Source organism: Pristiophorus japonicus, chromosome 3 (genome assembly GCF_044704955.1).
Source record: "Pristiophorus japonicus isolate sPriJap1 chromosome 3, sPriJap1.hap1, whole genome shotgun sequence".
Classification (NCBI taxonomy): Eukaryota; Metazoa; Chordata; class Chondrichthyes; family Pristiophoridae; genus Pristiophorus; species Pristiophorus japonicus.
Window position 1 is genome coordinate 239,467,706 of NC_091979.1, and position 21,848 is coordinate 239,489,553.

Below are 21,848 nucleotides of genomic sequence, written 5' to 3' on the forward strand. Positions count from 1 at the left end.
TGGTGGTATCTTCTGGCCTCTGTAAATCTGTGCTGTGAAATAGAGCTGTACCCTCTTTAGAGTTTGTGTCAGCTTCAATCTCCCACCTCAATCATCCTTATGTCCCTCTGCAAAGATTACTAATGCCGTCCCAATTGGTGCCAGATGAAAACTCCCCTGCTGTCGTACTCTAAATACCGGGAGGGGAAAGATGCACTTTGTTCGGTAAAAGAGTTGTGAAGATGAGCAGCCATGACGCCATTGTAAAATGGATAGGGCCTATTCGAGTACACAGTGCATTCTGGGTATGGACATCCACCATTGGGGCCCAGAATCTCAGAACGGGCCAGGGACAAATGCTTTTGTGAATTATTAATTTGAATGAAGTTATGACTATGGTTTTTCCTTGGCTGCAGATCGGGTCTGTCTCTGACCCATGAGAAGTGAAAGTGGATAGAGTAATGTGCAGCTCGAGCTCTGGCTCATGTTCGATTTCTGTCCCATCTAGGGATATGACCTAGATGGTGGTTTATCGAGCGTGCGGGCCACCACCACTTGGTCTGATCTGGTTCCTGCCGAATGGCAGCAGGATAGCCCCACTGGATAGAGATCAGGAGCGGGGACCCTATCCAATGGGTTATGGTGAGAAACTATTAAATGTTGCTGTTCAGGGGGATTCGGGTGTCCTCATACACAAAACACAGAAAGTTAGCATGCAGGTACAGCAATGTTGGCCTTTATTGCAAGCGGGTTGGAGTATAAGAGTAAGGAAGTCTTGCTGCAACTGTACAGGGCCTTGGTGAGACCACACTTGAAGTACTGTGCACAGTTTTGGTCTCCTTATCTGAGGAAGGACATACTTGCCTTAGAGGCGGTGCAACAAAGGTTCACTAGATTGATTCCTGGGAGAAGAGGGTTGTCCTGTGAGTAGAATTGGCCGATACTCTCTGGAGTTCAAAAGAATGAGAGGTGATCTCATTGAAACTTGAGATTCTGTGGGGGGTAGACAGGGTGAGAGGATGTTTCCCCCTGGCTGGAGAGTCTAGAACTAGGGGTCACAATCTTAGGATAAGGGGGCGGCCATTTTGGACAGAGATGACGAGGAATTTCTTCACTCAGAGGGTGGTGAATCTTTGGAATTCTCTGCCCCAGAGGGCTGTGGATGCTGAGTTTCTGAGTATATTCAAGACTAAGATAGACAGATTTTTGGAGTCTAGGGGAATGCATTTCAGTGATGTCTATCCGGATTCGGACCCTGTAAGTTAAGTAAGTTCTAACGTTGCAGCAATCAACTAACCCATCCCGCTCGATCAGGCTTAAGCTGCACGTGACCAAATGATCCTGCAGGGCGAATTAACTTTCTTGTTATCTCGGTGTATTAGAGCAGCCAAGCATGTGACCCCAGAGATTGTACAGCTTTTTTCCTTCCTCCCTTCCCTTACCTTCCTGGGTGTCATGGTACATCAGTCATTGAAGGTCGGCATGCAGATACAGCAGGCGGTTAAGAAAGCAAATGACATATTGGCCTTCATAGTGAGGGGATTTGAGTACAGGGGCAGGGAGGTGTTGCTACAGTGAGGCCACACCTGGAGTATTGTGTACAGTTTTGGTCTCCTAACTTGAGGAAGGACATTCTTGCTATTGAGGGAGTGCAGCGAAGGTTCACCAGACTGATTCCCGGGATGGCGGGACTGACATATCAAGAAAGACTGGATCAACTGGGCTTGTATTTACTGGAGTTCAGAAGAATGAGAGGGGCTCTCATAGAAACATTTAAAATTCTGATGGGTTTAGACAGGTTAGATGTAGGAAGAATGTTCCCATGTTGGGGAAGTCCAGAACCAGGGGTCACAGTCTAAGGATAAGGGGTAAGCCATTTAGGACTGAGATGAGGAGAAACTTCTTCACCCAGAGAGTGGTGAACCTGTGGAATTCTCTACCACAAAAAGTTGTTGAGACCAATTCACTGAATATATTCAAAAAGGAGTTAGATGTAGTCCTTACTACTAGGGGGATCAAGGGGTATGGCGAGAAAGCAGGAATGGGGTCCTGAAGTTGCATGTTCAGCCATGAACCCATTGAATGGCGGTGCAGGCTCGAAGGGCCGAATGGCCTACTCCTGCACTTATTTTCTATGATTCTATATTTCTATGTTTCCTTCCTTCCCGCCTTCCCTTCCTTTCTTCCCTCCCTCCTCCTTTATTTCCTTCCCTACCCTCCTTCGCTTCCTTCCCTCCCTCCGTTCCTTCCTTCGCTCCCTCCTTCCCTTCCTCCTTTACTTCCTTGCTTCATTCCTACCCTCCATCGCTTCCTTCCCACTCTTCCTCCTTTACTCCATTCTTTCCCTCCCTCCTTTCCTTTCCTTCCCTTTCTCCTTCACTCCCTCCCTCCCTCCTTCACCTGTGATGAGGCTTTTATGTGGGATGTGTGGTAAGAACGCATTGCCGACCGTGCCATTATGTCTTATACTGCTGATTTTTAAAAAAATTCATTCATGGGACATGAGCATCGCTAGCAAGGGCCCATCCCTAATAATCCTCGAGAGTTGGTGGTGAGCCACCACCTTGAATACAACTGAGTGTCTCGCTGGGCCATTTCAGGGGTAGTGACCAGTGGGGTACCACTGGGATCAGTGCTTGGGCTCCAGCTATTCACAACATATATAAATGATTTGGATGAGGGAACCAAATGTGATATTTCCAAGTTTGCTGACAGCACAAAACGAGGTGGGATTGTGAGTTGTAAGGAGGATGCAAAGACACTGCACGACGATTTAGATGGGTTGAGTGAGTGGGCAAACACATGGCAGATGCAGTATAACGTGGATAAATGTGAAGTTATCCACTTTGGTAGGAAAAACATACAGGCAAAGTATTAAAGTGGTGATGGCTTGGGAAGTGTCGATGTACAGAGGGACCTGGGTATTCTTGTACACCAGTCATTGAAAGCAGTTAGGAAGGCAAATGGTATGTTGGCCTTCATTGCAAGAGGATTTGAGTTCAGGAGCAAGGATGTCTTACTATCGTTATACAGGACCTTGGTGAGACCGCACCTGGAGTATTGTGTGCAGTTTTGGTCTCCTTACCTAAGAAAGGATATACTTGCCATTGAGGGAGTGAAGCGAAGATTCACCAGACTGATTTCTGGGATGGCAGGACTGTCATATGAGGAGAGATTGGGTCAACTAGGCCTGTATTCATTAGAGTTTAGAAGAATGAGAGGGGATCTCATTGAAACGTATAAAATTCTGACGGTGTGAGATAGACTGGATGTTGGGAGGATATTTCCCCTGGCTGGGAAGTCTAGAACAAGGGGTCACAGTCTCAGGATACGGGGTAGGAAATTCAGGACCGAGATAAGGAGAAATGTTTTCACTCAGAGGGTGGTGAACCTGTGGAATTCTCTACCACAGAAGGCTGTGGAGGCCAAGTCACTGAATATATTTAAGAGGGAAATGGATAGATTTCTAGACACAAAAGGCATCAAGGGGTATGGGGAGAAAGCGGAAATATGATGTTGAGATAGAGGATCAGCCATGATCATATTGAATGGCGGTGCAGGCTCGAAGGGCCGAATGACCTACTACTGCTCCTATTTTCTATGTTTTTATGTTTCTATGTTTCAGTTAAGAGTCAACCACATTGCTGTAGAGTCACTATAGGCCAGACCGGGTAAGGACGGCAGATTTTCTTCCCTAAAGAACATTAGTAAATCAGATGGGTTTTTATGACAATCCGGTAGTTACATGGTCACCATTACTGATACTAGCTTTTAATTCCTGATTTATTTAACTAACTAAATTTAAATTCGCCGCAGAGAGATTTGCGTTTGCATCCCTGCATTACTAGTTCAGTAACATTAGCACTAGACTTCCGTACCACATGCATCGACCTCCATACATTAATTTGTTGCAGATCAATCAATCACTCCATCCATCTATCCTGCCCTTCCTTCCATCCCTCACAGTCCACCTTCTTAAAAAATGTTAAAATCTCTGTTTCAAAAAATAGATTTGAATAAAGAAACGTCAGCCAAGTTCTGGGATTGTACAGAGATGTCTTTATCACAAAAGGAGTACATGGTTCTGGCCACACCCATACCGCTGTGTGACCACTGCAATAGTAAACAGATATAAATATACACGCTGCTAAATAACTTATCTCCAGGAAGTTGTGGAAGGACGTGGACAGTATCTTTATAATGCACAGTACCATCTCAGAATTCTTACAATTGTACTAAACTCATTCCCTGATGACTGTTGCTGCCGAGATATTTTATCACAACATACTTTAATCATGCAATGATCTTGTTACTTTACAGGGTAGGGTCCCTGCATGTGGATGTTTACAGATGAGCAGACTTCTCCAAACAAACATGAAGAGCTCCTCCTTTCCCACCCCCCTTCCCTTCCTCAATCCTGCGCCTGTTATTCTCATTCTTTCCCAGGGTATCGACCCTGTGGAACGCCTCACCTCCCCCAGCCTTGCATTCCTCCTAAAATCCACCGACATTTAAAAGCCAAGCACTGCATCATTAACGCTAAATGTATCTGCTCTGTCCTCCTGCTCTTTTCCACCTCACACTCTGCGTTTTGCCCTTCACCTCGGTTTCTCAATTTAAAAATAAAAGATCCATAGTTTTACACAGTAAGCACTCGTGCTGGTGGAGTGCAGCATTCACAGCCTGCACAGGTCATCGCTTTGCTCAGCAATCTCCAGGGAGACGCTCTGGTGCTTTGCCAGACAGCGATGGGATCTTTGCCAAGCGCTACTGGTAAGTTCTAGGTATTTATTACATTGCTCTTGATATTTTGCAGTTTAACGTATTAGAATGCCACTAGCTTTTTTTTTAAACAGATGATGCTTTTCATTTTGCGAATTTTGTTTGATTTGGGATGTTTATAAGAAATTAGGAGCAGGAGTAGGCCATTCGGCCCGCGAGCCTGCTCCGCCATTCAATAAGCTCACGGCTGATCTTCGATCTCAACTCCACTTTCCCGTTCAATCCCCATACCCCTCGCTTGCCCTGGAATCCGTCCTTGTTATGGTGTGAAGTTCCAAGTTGGAGCTTCACGGTAACCTTGTGTGCTATCCTGTAACGCCTGGGACAGTGGGACCGATTTTCACCCGGACAAATCGGTGTTAATAAATTCCTTCGTTACAACAGTGACGACACTTTGAAAAGTACTTTCATTGGCTGTAAAGTGCTTCGGGACGCCCTGAGATGGTGAACGGCGCGGTAGCAATAGAAGGTCTGTCCTTCTTTAATGGCCTCGGAATGGGGCTGTAGACATAGCGCTCCGTGAACACTGTCGCTCCGGGCGTTTCAGGTACCTTCCCTTGGGCAGCCGGGGGGGGCCAGAGCACCCCCTCCCCCGCCCCCGTTTTCAAGCGCTCAGCCCCTCGATTGTTCAAGATTAGGAAGTAGTTCGGACACCGAGGGCAATTTGCGGGGACGTGAGTTATTTGTTTGTGCAGCCAGGAGGAGCAGGGGTGTGTGATCACCTTTGGCTCCGTGGATATACTGCTGGCTAGGGTGCATTTCCCCGACCCTCCGCCGCTCGTCGCCCCTCCCCCCGCCCATCACCTCAGGACCTACCAACGGCGCGGTGTCAGAATCGCCCAGTTCCACGCTGTGGTGGGGAGCCAGATGCCCACACGGGATGGACAGCCGGCGGGCAAGACTCCAATGAGGCACAAAATGGCCCACTCGATGGAGGGTTTGGGTTTGGATCTAGTTACGGGGTGAACCTACACCGGGCGATTATAGGGCTGAAAGAAGTAATGGGGCACGGCGTCCGCCCTCAGGGCCTGGCCGGTAATCCATGGGAGCGAATCACCCTCCCTTTACAGAACCCGCCTCACTGGAATGAATATCGAGGGGGAGGTTGTATAAAGGGGGTACAACCCATCTAATCAGGTCCGTTCCCAGGCAGCGAGGATGTAAATCTACACCAACCTGCTTCTATGACACGCCGCCATTATTCTAAACAAGGGCGTGAACTAACCTTTGCGAAAATAGCGCAGAGAGAACAATTAGACATGACCTCATTGACGGTCCCCACCACTTCATGTTTAAAACAGGCAGTTGTTTCTATCCGTCGAAAAGCGGTATTATCCATTTACATCAACGCCAATTTCAAAGTGGCAGGTTATAGCGCCTTAAGAGCGCCGTGTATTGGGGGCAGAGACAGCAGGGATTGCTCAGTAGTTCGCATCTCGTGACAGTTCACTGAATGCAAGAATAAGCAGAAGCTAATTCATCATCATAGGCGATCCCTCGAAATCAAGGAAGACTTGCTTCCACTTTAAAAATGAGTTCTTAGGTGACTGAACAGTCCAATACGGGAATTACAGTCGCTGTCACAGGTGGGACAGACAGTGGTTGGAGGAAAGGGAGCATCGTCCTCCGTTTCGGTTGCCCCCAAAAGTTCGTCACCATCCTCCGCCTGCTCCACAACGACATGCAAGCCATCATCCTGACTAACGGATCCATTACAGACCCAATCCACGTCCGGACTGGGGTCAAGCAGGGCTGCGTCATCGTGCCAACCCTCTTCTTGATCTTCCTCGCTGCCATGCTCCACCTCACACTCAACAAGCTCCCCACTGGAGTGGAACTAAACTACAGAACCAGTAGGAAGCTGTTCAACCTTCGTCGTCTCCAGGCCAGATCCAAGACCGTCCCAACCTCTATCGTTGAGCTACAGTACACAGACGACGCATGCATCTGCACACATATAGAGGCTGAACTCCAAGTCATCGTCAACATCTTCACTGAGGCTAATTACACAGTGGCTGTTCAGCTAACTGTTGTGTAGTTAAGCCCCTCTAATCCCCTTCATGTGCTGTAGGGTTGCAGTTTGCACTGAGCATTGCCTGCTGTGTAAATCGAGCTGTGGGTCAGAGTGCAGGCGGAAACAACAAGGCAATAGATCGGTACTCACAAGGAACATTGGAGTGCACTGAAAGAAAGAAAAAGACTTGCATTTCTATAGCGCCTTTCACAACCACCGGCATTCCCAAAGCGTTTTACAGCCAATGAAGTACTTTTTGGAGTTTAGTCAATGTTGTAATATGAAAAACGCGGCAGCCAACTTGCATACAGCAAGCTCCCACAAACAGCAATGCTATGATGACCAGATCATCTGTTTTTGTGACGTTGATTGAGGGATAAATATTAGCCCCAGGACACTGGGGAGAACACCCCTTGCTCTTCTTCGAAATAGTGCCATGGGATCTTTTATGTCCTCCTGAGAGGGCAGACGGGGCCTCGGTTTCACGTCGCATCCGAACGACGGTGCAGCGCTGAGGGAGTGTCAGCCAGGACGTTTGTGCTCAAGTCTCTGGAGTGGGTCTTGAACCCAGAGCCTTCTGATCAGAGGCGAGAGAGCACTATCCAGTGAGATACAGCTGACAGAGCACTGTACTGTAATGGCACTAGCATGCTATACCGGCCACCGCGGCTAACGGGCATATCGTGATCACACCATTACACACGGTGTGGACTGTATTACCATTGCGTTAACTCCATTCGTCCTGTGAAGTTCGTCTGTTGAAGTTAGCCAGGCGAAATTTAACAGTTGCGGCAAACCCTTTCCGTTAGTCCGCAACATAGCACCGAACCCGGCAGAGATTAACGAAAGGACGTTATAACTGGAACACCATATACATTCCCTTTTGTTTAATATTATTTATATATATATATATATATAGATCTTTTAAAAAATATCCTCAAATAATTAAATGTGCAAGTATTGAGGTTATGATATCCACTTTGGACAAAATTTTAAACCAAAAGGAAAATAGTAAACCACACACAGAGCAGGGTTAAATATTAACTTTACCCACCGGGCAAAACACGGGCAGACTATGCGGGCAAGAGGTTAAATGTGCATCTGATTCGCTGTCACCAGTTTTAAGCCCGGTGCCCAAAGTTAAGATTACCCCCACAAGGAATTTTTTTTATCGTTTCTATCGGGACATGACCACAAGTTCCTAGTGCACGATTGGCTTGTGCTGCCGAGTCCCATTCAGTTGTTGGCTGTGGAAAGGCTTTCCACAGTTGAGTCGCATGATAGTCCGCACGGCAGCCTAGTTCTGAAGGGGCGAAGCAGACAAATCCCGAGCAGGAGGTCCAAGGTGTTGTCTGGCATCGTGAGCGACAGCTCTCCTGTTAGGATATATTGTTGGATAAGGCAGACTGATGTTCGAATTGTTCCTCGATTGCGGTGCTGAAGGCATCACCTAAAAGGCAAACCGATCAGATAAGTACATATAAGTACAAAGAGCAAGTTATTATTTAAATGGAGAAAGATTGCAAAGTGCTGCAGTTCAGCGGGACCTGGGGGTACTTGTGCATGAAACACAAAATGATAGTATGCAGGTACAGCAAGTGATCAGGAGGGCAAATGGAATCTTGGCCTTTATTGCAAAGGGGATAGAGTATAAAAGCAGGGAAGTCTTGCTACAGTTATACAAGGTATTGGTGAGGCCACACCTGGAATACTGCGTGCAATTTTGGTTTCCATATTTACGAAAGGATATACTTGCTTTGGAGGCAGTTCAGAGAAGGTTCACTAGGTTGATTCTGGAGATGAGGGGATTGACTTATGAGAAAAGGTTGAGTAGGTTGGGCCTCTACTCATTGGAATTCAGAAGAATGAGAGGTGATCTTATCGAAACGTATAAGATTATGAGGGGGCTTGACAAAGTGGATGTTTCCGCTGATAGGGGAGACTAGAACTAGAGGGCATGATCTTAGAATAAGGGGCCGCCCATTTAAAACTGAGATGAGGAGAAATTTCATCTCTGAGGGTTGTAAATCTGTGGAATTCACTGCCTCAGAGAGCTGTGGAAGCTGGGATATTGAATAAATTAAGACAGAAGTAGACAGTTTCTTAAACAATAGGGGATAAGGGGTTACGGGAAGCGGGCAGGGAAGTGGACCTGAGTCCATGATTGGATCAGCCATGATCTTATTGAATGGCGGAGCAGGCTCGAAGGGCCGTATGGCCTACTCCTGCTCCTATTTCTTATGTTCTTATAAGAAATGGGAGTAGTAGTAGGCCATTTGACCCCTTGAGCCTGCTCCGCCATTCAATAAGATCATGGCTGATCTGATCTTGGCCTCAGCTCCACTTCCCTGCCTGCTTCCCCTAACTCCCTTATCACTCCAAAATCTGTCCATCTCCGCCTTAAATATATTTAATGACCCAGCCTCCACAGCTCTCTGTGGCAGAGAATTCCAAAGATTCACGACCCTCTGAGAGAACAAATTCCTGCTCATCTCTGTTTTAAATGGGCTACCCCTTATTCTAAAACTATGCCCCCTAGTTCTAGATTGCCCCACAAAGGGAAACATCCTCTCTGCAGCTACCCTGTCAAGCCCCCTCAGAATCTTGTATATTTCAATAAGATTACCTCTCATTATTCTAAACTCCAATGAGTATAGGCCCAACCTGCTCAACCTATCTTCATAAGACAACCCCTTCATCTTAGGAATCAACCTCGTGAACCTTCTCTGAACTGCCTCCAATCTAAGCATATCTCTCCTTAAATAAGGAGACCAAAACTGTACGCAGTACTCCAGGTGTGGTCTCACCAATGCTCTGTACAGCTGTAGCAGAAGGGATGAGGGACTTCAGTTACTTGGATAGACTGGAGAAGCTGTGGTTTGTTCTCCTTGGAGCAGAGAAGGTTGAGTGGAGATCTGATAGAGGTGTTCAATATTATGAAGGGTCTAGACAAGAGTCGAGAACCAGAGGTCACAGATTCAAGATGATTGGCAGAAAATCCAAAGGCGACATGAGAAAAACTTTTTTACGCTGCGAATGGTTAGGATCTGGAATGCACTGCCTGAAAGGGTGGTGGAGGCAGATTCAATCATGGCTTTCAAAAAGGGAATTAGATAAGGACCTGAAGGAAAAAGATTTGCAGGGCTACGGGGAAAGGGTGGTGGAGTGGGATTAGCTGAAGTGCTCTTGCAGAGAACCGGCACGGGCTCGTCGGGCCGAATGGCCTCCTTCTGCGCTGTAACCATTTTATGAGTACGTTAAAGGGCCCACCTCCCTCAATAAGGTCGTGACATAAAATGAGAGCCAGGCCGTTCAGGGGTGATGTCAGAAAGCATTCTTCACATAATGGGTCGTGGAAATCTGGAACTCCCCCAAAAAGCTGTTAAGACTGGGGGTCAATTGAAAATTTCAAAACTGAGATCAAAAGATTCTTGTTAGGCAAGGGTAATATGGAAGCAAGCAAGGCAGAGTTAAGATGCAGATCAGTCATGATCTAATTGAATGGTGGAACAAGCTCGAGGGTTTGAACGGCCTCCTCCTGTTCCTATGTAATGGCTTCCTGTTAAATTATTACTCTGAAATGAAGGCATCACAAAACCATTTTGTGGTCCTTAATTCAGGTAATTTTGGGTCTGCTTTTAACTATCATTAGACCTCTTTGTGACAAAGAAGGGGAGCAGTTGGCATCAAGGGTAGTCAGCTGTGGCTCAATGAGCAGAACTCCAGCCTCAATTTTAAGAAGGCTGTGGGTTCGAGTCCTACTCCAGAGGCTCAAGCACAATATCCAGGCTGACAATTCCAGTGCAGTGCTGAGGGAGTGCTGCACTGTCGGAGGTACCATCTTTCAGATGAGATGTTAAACCGAGGCCCTGTCAGCTCTCTCAGGTGGATGTAAAAGGTCCCATGGCACTATTTCGAAGAAGAGCAGGGGAGTTTCCGGCGTCCTGGGCCAATATTTATCCCTCAATCAACGTCGCTGAAAAAACAGGTTATCGGGTCATTATCACATTGTTGTTTGTGGGAGCTTGCTGTGCATATCTTGGCTGTCGCGTTACCTACAGTACAACAGTGACTGCACTTCAAAAAGCACTTAATTGGCTGTGAAGCGCTTTGGGACGTCCTGACTAAATTTCACTCGTGAAAGGCGCGATAGAAATGTGAGCCTTTTGTTGCCCGTTTGTCATGATGTGGGCAGCTCCGTTATCTCGTAGATCAGCATAAACCTATTTAATATTAATCAGTCAGCATTCAGTGATTTGCTGCCACTGCAGTCAGAGTGAGATTTAGTCAGCCGGGTCACAGATATAGAATATTACGCTGGATTATTGGAAATGATTATCTTTAGTTTCTTGGAGGGAGCTCGGGTTGTGGCAGCCCGCTGTAATTGAAAGATGGTAGGGTTGATAATCTGGAAGGGGCCTGTTCTCATAAAGCATCTCCGGACTCGGCAAGTCTAAGCGATGCTGCCCTTTCCTTCTCCTGCCAACAGGGGGCAGGCTGAGCACGCAGCACATCTGCACTGGCCCCCTGGAATGGCAGCCTTCCCGTCTCTGGCTCCACACACTACGGAGAAAGGCCACTGGCCTTTGAGGTGTCAGCCGTGGCTCGGCGGGTCACGCTCTCTCTCTCTCTCTCGCCTCCGATGCCAGAAGGTTGTGGGTTCAAGTCACACTCCAGAGACTTGAGCAGTTTAGGAGACTAAACTTTGAACTGCAATTCCTGGTGCCGTAGAATCTGCCCGGCAACTTGCACAAGATGGTCAGCATGTTATGGAGCTGACTCTGCTCAAAGCAGTCCACGATATATGGTCAGCCTTACTGTATGGTGGCACATCAAACTTGCATTTATATAGCATCTTTCTCAACCTCAGGATATCCCAAAGAACTTCACAATCAATGAAGTACTTTTTGAAGTGTTGTAATGTGGGAAAAGTGGCAGCCAATTTGCGCACAGCAGGCTCCCTCAAACAGCAATGTGATTGTAATATAGTTCCACCTAGTGGACTACTGTGGTAATGCAGCCATTGCTGTAAATACAATAAAGACATCAGGTGACAGGTCACCTGACAAGTTCCTGAGTTAACAGCCTGTGAAGTCTGTGTGTTTGTGAGGTGGTAAAGAATATATCACAGTGATAATGACCAGATAATCTGTTTTTAGTGATGTTAATTGAGGGATAAATATTGGCCCAGGACACCGGAAAGAACTTTCCTGTTGTTCTTCGAAATAGTGCTGTGGGATCTCTTACCTCCGCCCGAGAGGGAGACGGGGCATCGGTTTAACGTCTCATCCAAAAGACAGCACCTCTTTGCTTTAAGAGCAGAGATATCCAGGGATACATGTGAACAAATCATTAAACACAGTATCGCAGGTCATCAAAGAAATTAAAAATGCTAACAAAGCGCTGGGAATTATTTCCAGGGGTATAGAATTAAAAAGTAGGGGAGTTATAGTAAACTTGCATCAGGCCGCACTTAGAGAACTGCGCACAGTTCTGGTCTTCATACTATAAAAAGGACATAAAGGCACTAGAGAAAGTGCAAAAAAGATTAACAGGGATGGTATCCAAACTGAGAGATTACAGCTATCTCGAAAGGTTGAACAAGTTGGGCTCGTCTCTTTGGAAAAGAGAAGACTTAGAGGTGACCTGATAGAGGTCTTTAAAATTATAAATGGATTGGACGGGGTAGATGTGGAAAATCCAAAAACTAGGGGCCATAAATAACAAGATAGTTACTAATAAATCCAATAGGGAAATAAGGAGAAATGTCTTCCCTCAGTGAGTGGTTAGAATGTGGAATTTGCTGCCACAGGAAGTGGTTGAGGCAAATAGTTTAGATACTGTCAAAAGGAAACTAAACAAGTACATGAGAGCAAAAGGAATAGAAAGATATGCTGAAAGGCTGAGACGAGGTAGATGGAACGGGAGGAGACTCGTGTGCAGCATAAACACTAGCACAGACTAATTGGGCCGAATGGCCTGTTTCTGTGCTGTGCATTCTTTGTAATTCTATTTTTGAAAAGGATACTGATGTAGTGAAATAATTCTGCACTTTTTTTTTCTTATGAAGAACCATCCAGGTTTGACCTAAAGTCTGGATTTCCAAACAGTCTTTAACTATTCTAATCTGGATTCAGAAATTCAGAATGTATTGGGTGGTAGAGGCAGGAACCCTCACTGCATTTAAAAAGTACTTGGATGTGCACTTGAAGTGCCGTAACCTACAGGGCTACGGACCAAGAGCTGGAAAGTGAGATTAGGCTGGATGGCTCTTTGTCGGCCGGTGCGGACACAATGGGCCGAAATGGCCTCCTTCCTTGCTGTAAATTTCTATGATTCTATGAATCTAAATAACCAGTCGTGGATACACTCAGCCACAGCGACAGTTATTTGAGACACCGTCCCCGACGAAGGGCTACGTACCTATGTGGCAGCCGTACATCCAGATACGGAATCCGTCGTATCTACACCTGCATTTCATCATATTGTTGGAGAAGTCTGACTCGGCCACTTCAAAGTTGGGGTTGATGTGGACCTGGGGGAAGGAGAGAGGCAAAAAACATTCAGAATTTTTCCCAGAGAGAAGCGAAAGATTAGTTAGTGCTTGATGTGTCCTTGAAAAGGGAGACAAAGTCAGCACATGCACTTCAGAAACATGTAGAGCAAGTGCCTTAACAGTGTCCTCTCCATCTGCATGGGGCCTGAAAGGAGTTGCTAGGTCAGGGCAGGTATGCAGTGCCAGATATTCCACTGCATTATAGAAACACAAGGTAAGTCCTATCATCTGCACCTCGCCAACTACATCCTTTGCATCTCTCACCTTCCTACACCCTTATCTCCACCGCTGCTGAATTTTTTTTTTATTCGTTCATGGGATGTGGGCATTTATTGCCCATCCTTTACAAAAGAATATACTTGCTTTGGACGCAGTTCAAAGAAGGTTCACTAGGTTGATTCCAGAGATGAGGGGGTTGACTTATGAGGATAGGTTGAGTAGGTTGGGCCTCTACTTATTGGAATTCAGAAGAATGAGAGGTGATCTTATCGAAACATATAAGATAATGAGGGGGCTCGACAAGGTGGATGCAGAGAGGATGTTTCCACTCATAGAGGAAATTAAAACTAGGGGTCATAGTCTCAGAATAAGGGCCACCCATTTAAAACAGCGATGAGGGGGAATTTCTTCTCTCAGAGGGTTGTAAAGCCTGGAATTCTCTGCCCCAGAGAGCTATGGAGGCTGGGTCATTGAATATATTTAAGGCGGAGATGGACAGATGTTTGAGTGATAAGGGAATAAAGGGTTATGGGGAGCGGACAGGGAAGTGGAGCTGAGTCCATGATCAGATCAGCCATGGCCTAATCCTGCTCCTATTTCTTATGTTCTTATGTTCATTTTCATAGAATAACAAGCCATTCGGCCCAACTGGTCCGTGCCGGTGTTTATGCTCCACACCAGCCTCCTCCCACCACTCTTCATCTCACCCCATCAGCAGAACCTTCTATTCCTTTCTCCCTCATGTTTATCTATCTTCCCCTTAAATGTATACTATTTGCCTCAACCACTCCCTGTGGTAGTGAGTTCCACATTCTAACCACTCTTTGGATAAAAAAAGTTTCTCTTGAATTACCTATTGGATTTATTAGTGACTGTCTTATATTTATGGGCCCTGGTTCTGGTCTCCCCCAGAAGTGGAAGCAACTTCTCGACATCTACCCTCTCAAACCCTTTTATAATCTTGAAGACCTCCATCAGGGCACCCCTTTCAGCCTTCCCTTGTCTGGAGAAAAGCACCCCAGCCTGCTGGAGGGTACAATATTCTAGCGGTTACAAAGTGAAAGATTCACAGAGTTTCCATACCTGAAAGACATAGTTTCCTGGTTTAACATCCGTGACATCTATCCATTGACAGTCGATGTCGTGGCGGTAGAGGTCCCAGCAACCCACGGTGACACCCTGCTCCCCAAAGTTGCCGCAGGCATATCGTTTATAAATGCCTGGGGGGGGGGGGGGGGAAGAGTTGAAGAGAGAAAGGGATGAATTGGGCAGTCGGCACAGATTAGTAAACAACAACAACAACTTGTATTTATATAGCGCCTTTAACGTAGTGAAATGTCCCAAGGCGCTTCATAAGAGTGTTATGAGATAAAAATTTGACACCGAGCCGCACAAGTAGAAGGCCAACTGGTTCCACAGTAATTATTCTCAGTCTGACAACCAACCCATCTGGTCAAGAGTGAGATTGAAGGCTGCTAGGGTAGATGCACATCACCGAATGCACTCTGCAATGCATTTCTTCCTGTGCTGCCGGGACCTTAAATATCATCTGTAGAACGTCATCAGTCCGGTCAATTCCACTCCTTCAGCTCAGTCCCATCCTACCCATTTTCTCACCATATCACTCAATCCCCTTGCTTTCTACATCGTGTTGAAATATGTCTTGAACTCGCTCATACGGATTGTTTCAGTAGTCTTTCTTGGTAGTGTATTCCACAACTTGGGGTGAAAAAATCCATACACAGGCATCTTCCACCCTCTCAATTGGAGTTCAGGACTAGAACATCGGGTCCTTCATTGAAACATTTGTAAACTCTTGTGAAAGCAAGTCATCCTTGTTTCAAAGGACTGCCTATGATGATGATGATTAGGGTTAACGCATCAATGTAGCTTTGCTGGTAAGCTGTAGGCCAACCGGCCAACCAACTTGTAGAAGGCTTTGCACGAGGGTCGCACACCTCAGAAAATGTATAATTGTGTATAGAACCATTACTTGGCGAAGGTCCTTTCTTAGGTGGCTGAGACTGCGAGGCTTCCTCTGCATATGCTTGAATAAAGATCGTAAAAGTGAATCCAAGGTTTTGTCTGTTTGATTCTGTGGTTGTTATAAGGGCAGGTGTCGATTCCTTATTTCAGGGAATCAACCTGGAAGAAGAGAAGCCTTTTTACCCCAACAAAGCCAGTTAAAGGGCTCCGTGTGGCCCCTGCCCCCCAAAAATTATGGAGAACATTGCTTAGGAGCAGTTATTTATGCCATTTGAGTAGCTTTATTACCATATTGTCAGTGGGTTCCCCACCCCCCCCCCCCCAATGTCGCCATATGTGAAGTCAAAACAGAGACTTTGACCTGCTGAGATCGATAGATTTTTGGACTCAAGAGTGATCAAGGGACATGGAGATTGAGCGGGAAAGTGGAGTTGAGGTCGAAGAGCAGCAGTGATAATATTGAATGGCGGAGCAGGCTCGAGGAGCCGTATGGCCTACTCCTGCTCCTATTTCTCATGTTCTAGTCTATGGGTTTAAAATCTTTAGGTCATTCCAATTCCATAAGACTTCAGGAAGCCCTGTACTTATTTATAGAATGATTAGATTTGCACATGTTGTGTATGGGGGGATTTTCTCTCCTGTTTCCTAATCTCAGCAGGAAGTCGTCTCCACATCAGGAAACCATTTTTCCCAAGAGAGACTGCACTCTCCGATCCTCTGGACATTCCAGAGTGCTGACATCAAATTCAGTCTGATGGCTCCCATTTCCTCATTCAATCCCTTCCTCCCCATCTTTGGCACGAAACACATATACTCTTGCAATCTCCTTTAAGAAAGTTGAAATTGAGAATCCCCCAACACTCAATAGATCGTTGCTATGGCTACAACTGCTTCGTTTATTGTTCAAACTGTTCCAATATACTTTTTTTTTTCCAAGAACAAAATAGTTCTAAGAAGGGATCTATGTGTTGGCCAAACTTCTTTCCAAACTATATATTTTTCGCCCCTGTTCCCTGTTCAGAAGACTTCGACTCAGGTGTGTAATGGAATACTTTCCACCTGCCTGGCTGAGTGCAGTTCCAGCAACACTCAAGAAGCTCAACACCATCCAGGACAAAGCAGCCCGCTTGATTGGCCCCCCCATCCACCACCTTAAACATTCACACTCTCCACCACCGGTGCACCGTGACTACAGTGTCTACCATCTACAAGATGCACTGCAGCAACTTGCCAAGGCTTCTTCGACAGCACCTCCCAAACCCGCGACCTACACCACCGAGAAGGACAAGGGCAGCAGGCTCATGGGAACACACCACCTCCAAGTTCCCCTCCAAGTCACAGACCATCCTGCCTTGGAAATATATTGCCATTCATGGGATGTGGGCGTCGCTGGCAAGGCCGGCATTTATTGCCCACCCCTAATTGTCCTTGAGAAGGTTGTGGTGAGCCATCTTCTTGAACCGCTGCAGTCCGTGTGGTGAAGGTGCTCCCACAGTGCTGTTAGGGAGTGAGTTCCAGGGTTTTGACTAGCCACCCTGATTCGAGCCTGTTACCGCTCCTTTAAGGACGATTTGTCTGGGTGAAAATCGACCCCACTGCGTCCCATCAAGCATCTGATCATCTCATAAGATGAACATAAGAACATAAGAAATAGGAGCAGGAGTAGGCCATACGGCTCCTCGAGCCTGCTCCGCCATTTAATACGATCATGGCTGATCCAATCATGGACTCAGCTCCACTTCCCTGCCCGCTCCCCATAACCCCTTATTCCCTTATCGGTTAAGAAACTGTCTATTTCTGTCTTAAATTTATTCAATGTCCCAGCTTCCACAGCTCTCTGAGGCAGCGAATTCCACAGATTTATAACCCTCTGAGAGAAGAAATTCCTCCTCTTCTCAGTATTAAACGGGCAGCCCCTTATTCTAAGATTATGCCCTCTAGTTCTAGTCTCCCCTATCTGTGGAAACATCCTCTCTGTATCCACCTTGTCAAGCCCTCCCATAATCTTATACGTTTCGATAAGATCACCTCTCATTCTTTTGAATTCCAATGAGTAGAGGCTCAACCTCCTCAACCTTTCCTCATAAGTCAATCCCCTCATCGCCGGAATCAACCTAGTGAACCTTCTCTGAACTGCCTCCAAAGCAAGTATATCCTTTCGTAAATATGGAAATCAAAACTGCACGCAGTATTCCAGGTGTGGCCTCACCAATACCCCCAGGTCCCATTGTGCTGCAGCACTTTGCAATTTTTCTCCATTTAAATAATAACTTGCTCTTTGATTTTTTTTCTGCCAAAGTGGATGACCTCACACTTTCCAACATTATACTCCATCTGTCAAATATTTTCCCTACCCCTATAATCTGCTCCAAATCAGCTATCACCCCAGCTCCTTTGTGAAAGTTAGTCGACGCACCAACTGTGTTTACTCTGTTCTCTGCGGGTTAAAAAGAGTTTCTGATTTTTCGTCTGACTTGCCGCTGACCTAGTTCTGAGCTCACAGCCTTACAGAACAGACCATTTGCGCCCACATCTCTAATCACTTTGAAATGACGGGACATCATAGAATCATAGAAAAATAACGACACTGAGGGAGGCCATTCGGCCCATCGGGTCCGTGCAGGTCGGAGAAGAGCTATCCAGCCTAATCCCACTTCCCAGCTCTTGGGCCATAGCCCTGTAGGTTACGGCTCTTCAAGTGCACATCCAAGTACTTTTTAAATGTGGTGAGGGTTTCTGCCTTTACCACCCTTTCAGGCAGTGAGTTCCAGACCCCCAGTACCCTCTGGGTGAAACATTTTTTCATCATCTCCCCTCTAATCCTTCTACCAACTACTTTAAATCTATGTCCCCCTGGTTATTGACCCCTCTGCTAAGAGAAACAGGTCCTTCCTATCCACTCTATCTCGGCCCCTCATCTTTTTATATACATCAATAAGGTCTCCCCCCAGCCTCCTCTGTTCCAAAGAAAATAACCCCAGCCTATCCAATCTTTCCTCACAGCTAAAGTTTTCCAGTCCTGGTAACATCTTAGTAAATCTCCTCTGCACCCTTTCTAGTGCAATCACATCCTTCCTGTAATGTGGTGACCAGAACTGCACGTAGTACTCCAGCTGTGGCCTGACCAATGTTGTATACAGATTTAGCATAACTTCCCTGCTCTTATATTCTATGCCTCGGCTAATAAAGGAAGCATTCTGTATGTCTTTTTAACCACCTTATCGACCTGTCCTGCTAACTTAAGGATCTGTGGACATGCACTCTAAGGTCCCTCTGTTCCTCCACACCTCTCAGTATACTCCCATTTATTGTGTATTTCCTTGCCTTGTTAGCCCTTCCCAAATGCATTACCTCACACTTCTCCAGATTGAATTCCATTTGCTACTGTTCTGCCCACCTAATCAGTCCCATGTCTCCCTTCAATCTTTATTTTCCACGGAAAATGAGTCATGTATCATGAAAATGGACCATGTACAGTAGGCACAGAATGCATCATCATAGGCAGTCCCTCGGAATCGAGGGAGACTTGCTTCCACTCTAAAAATGAGTCCTTAGGTGGCTGAACAGTCCAATACGAGAACCACAGTCCCTGCCACAGGTGGGACAGATGGTCGTTGAGGGAAAGGATGGGTGGGACTGGTTTGCCGCATGCTCTTTCTGCTGCCTACGCTTGGTTTCTGCATGCTCTCGGTGATGAGACTCAAAGTGCTCAGCACCCTCCCGGATGCTTTTCCTCCACTTAGGACGGTCTTTGGTCAGGGACTCCCAGGTGTCAGTGGGGATGTTGCACTTTGTCAGGGAGGTTTTAAGGGGGTCCTTGTAACGTTTCCTCTGCCCACCTTGGACTCGTTTGCCGTGAAGGAGTTCCGAGTAGAGCGCTTGTTTTGGGGAGTCTCGTGTCTGGCATGCGGACAATGTGGCCTGCCCAGCAGAGCTTTGTCAAACCCTCCGCATAGCAAGACATCACACCCATCAGCGCTTATCCCCCCCACCACCCCCCAGAGCCACCCCCACCATTTCTACTCCTTCTCCAGACATACCTCTTTCACAGTCCGAGTCTTCGAGACAGAAGCTTGCTTTATGTCCCTCTGCGACCTTACTGCCGTTCAGGGTCAAAAGGTCATAGTGCGTGAAGACCTCCATGCTGTGGTAGTGTCTGCAAAGAGAGGAAAGGCAGTAAGCTCCTGAGTCCCATGGATGGATAAACAGGCGTGATATAACTTTGTTTCAACCGCGGCATCTACAGTGGGCGCCTAGCTGCCTGCAGCCAAGTTTCTTTCTCTCTCTCTCTGTACGTTTCAGTTTTTGGTTTTCACACAGTTGGGCAGAACACACATAATCAGCAAAGACCTCGAGGTCAGCTCATAGAATGGCTACAGCACAGAAGGAGGCCATTCAGCCCATCGAGCCCGTGCCGGCTCTCTGCAAGAGCACTTCAGCTTGTCCCACTCCCCCACCCTTTCTCCGTAGCCCTGCAAATTTTTTTGCTTCAGATATTTATCCAACTCCCTTTTGAAAGCCGCGATTGAATCTGCCTCCACCACCCTTTCAGGCAGTGCATTGAGATCCTAACCACTCGCTGGTAAAGAAGTTTTTTCTTATGTCGCCTTTGGTTCTTCTTCCAATCACCTTAAATCTGTGTCCTCTGGTTCTCAACCCTTCCGCCAATGGGAACAGTTTCTCTCTATCTACTCTGTTCAGACCCCTCATGATCTTGAACACCTCCATCAAATCTCCCCTGAACCTTCACTGCTCGAAGGAGAACAACCCCAGCTTCTCCAGTCTATCGACGTCACTGAAGTTCCTCATCCCTGGAACCATTCTTGTAAATCTTTTCTGCACTCTCTCCAAGGCCTTCACATCCTTCCTAAAGTGCAGAGCCCAGAGTTGGACACAATACTCAAGTTGAGGCTGAACCAGTGTTTTATAAAGGTTCATCATTGCTTCCTTGCTTTTGTATTCTATAAAGAAAGAAAGACTTGCATTTATATGGTGCCTTTCACAATCACCAGACGTCTCAAAGCACATTATAGCCAATGAAGTACTTTTGGAGTGTAGTCACTGTTATAATGTGGGAAACACAGCAGCCAATTTGTGCACAGCAAGCTCCCACAAACAGCAATGTGATAATAACCAGATAATGTTTTTTTTGTCATGTTGATTGAGGGAGAAATATTGGCCCCAGGACACCAGGGGATAACTCCTCTGCTCTTCTTCGAAATAGTGCCACGGGAATTTTTATGTCCACCTGAGAGGGCAGACGGGGCCTCGGTTTAACGTCTCATCTGCAAGACGGCACCTCCAACAGTGCAGCACTCTCTCAGCACTACACTGGGAGTGTCAGCCTAGATTAAAAAAAAATGTGCTCAAGTCCCTGGAGTGGGACTTGAACCCACAATCTTCTGACTGAGAGACAAGTGTGCTACCTACTGAGCCACAGCTGACACAGCTTAACAGCCCAGAAGGAGGCCATTCAGCTTGCCATGACTGGGCCGGCTCTTTGAAAGAGCTGTCCAGTTAGTCCCGTTCCCCAGTTTTTTCCCCTGCAAGTGATTCCCCTTGTAAGAGACATGGACAAGTTGGTGCTGAATCAAGGGGTCAATTTGGCGCTGTCAGCCTACTGTGAATCCAGGCGAAGATGGCTTTATTTATCGAAAAGAGGGCCTTTACAACCAACATTCAGCCAAGATTTTCAGCACGTCAGCCTGAGCACGTTTATAGCACAAAAAACACAGCAACAAGAGGGAGGAATGAACGTCTGAGGTTAGTGTAGAGGTAGTTAGCTGCCTTTATATATAACATTTAAAGCTACTTTGTAATTCAGAGAAATCAACTTGTCCTTCAAGCATAAGCAAGTGGTTATTTTGTCAATGGTGTTGCCTAGATGTTGGGCGTGTAAAGGACTGGAGCGGTGCCAGACTATACCACACGGGGGATAATTTGCACAGCAAATTGCTGGGGGCATGAACTGTCTAAAATTAGTTGATGTCAAAAATAATTTTAAAGCATTACATGTCAACAGATTATATATGGCAGAACTTAAAACAGTCAGCAATCCATGACCTCGGAGTCACCCTCAGGAGTAAGCAACCAACTTGAAAAGTGATGTTTCTATACCGACTGCTGTGTCTGTTCTGTGGAGAGACTGGAGAAGCTGAGATTGTTCGTAGAATCATAGAAAGTTGTGACACAAGTGGAGGCCATTAGGCCCATCGTGCCCGTGCCGGTGATACGTCATGGACACCTTGCAGCAGAGAAGGTTAAGTTGGAGACGTAATAGAGATGTTCAAAATGATGAGGGGTTTTGATAGA

At 46.4% G+C, this 21,848-nt stretch overlaps 1 protein-coding gene across 5 annotated transcripts in view; it reads right to left on the minus strand.

Annotated features, from left to right (window-relative positions):
• Window positions 1-4,015: 4,015 nt before the first annotated feature.
• loxl4 (lysyl oxidase-like 4) overlaps window positions 4,016-21,848 on the minus strand; it is a 169,099-nt gene continuing 151,266 nt past the window's right edge. For 4 of the 5 annotated variants that reach the window (XM_070876459.1, XM_070876457.1, XM_070876460.1 and 1 more), the window contains 4 exons: window positions 19,577-19,692; window positions 14,634-14,770; window positions 13,199-13,310; window positions 4,016-8,225 (listed from right to left, as the gene is read on the minus strand). In XM_070876459.1, the coding sequence (XP_070732560.1) occupies window positions 8,155-8,225; window positions 13,199-13,310; window positions 14,634-14,770; window positions 19,577-19,692 (436 nt within the window). In that variant the 3' untranslated portion in view covers window positions 4,016-8,154. Of the gene's footprint in view, window positions 8,226-13,198; window positions 13,311-14,633; window positions 14,771-19,576; window positions 19,693-20,165; window positions 20,423-21,848 lie in introns of those variants that run through there. The other variant, XM_070876462.1, reaches the window with a different exon arrangement.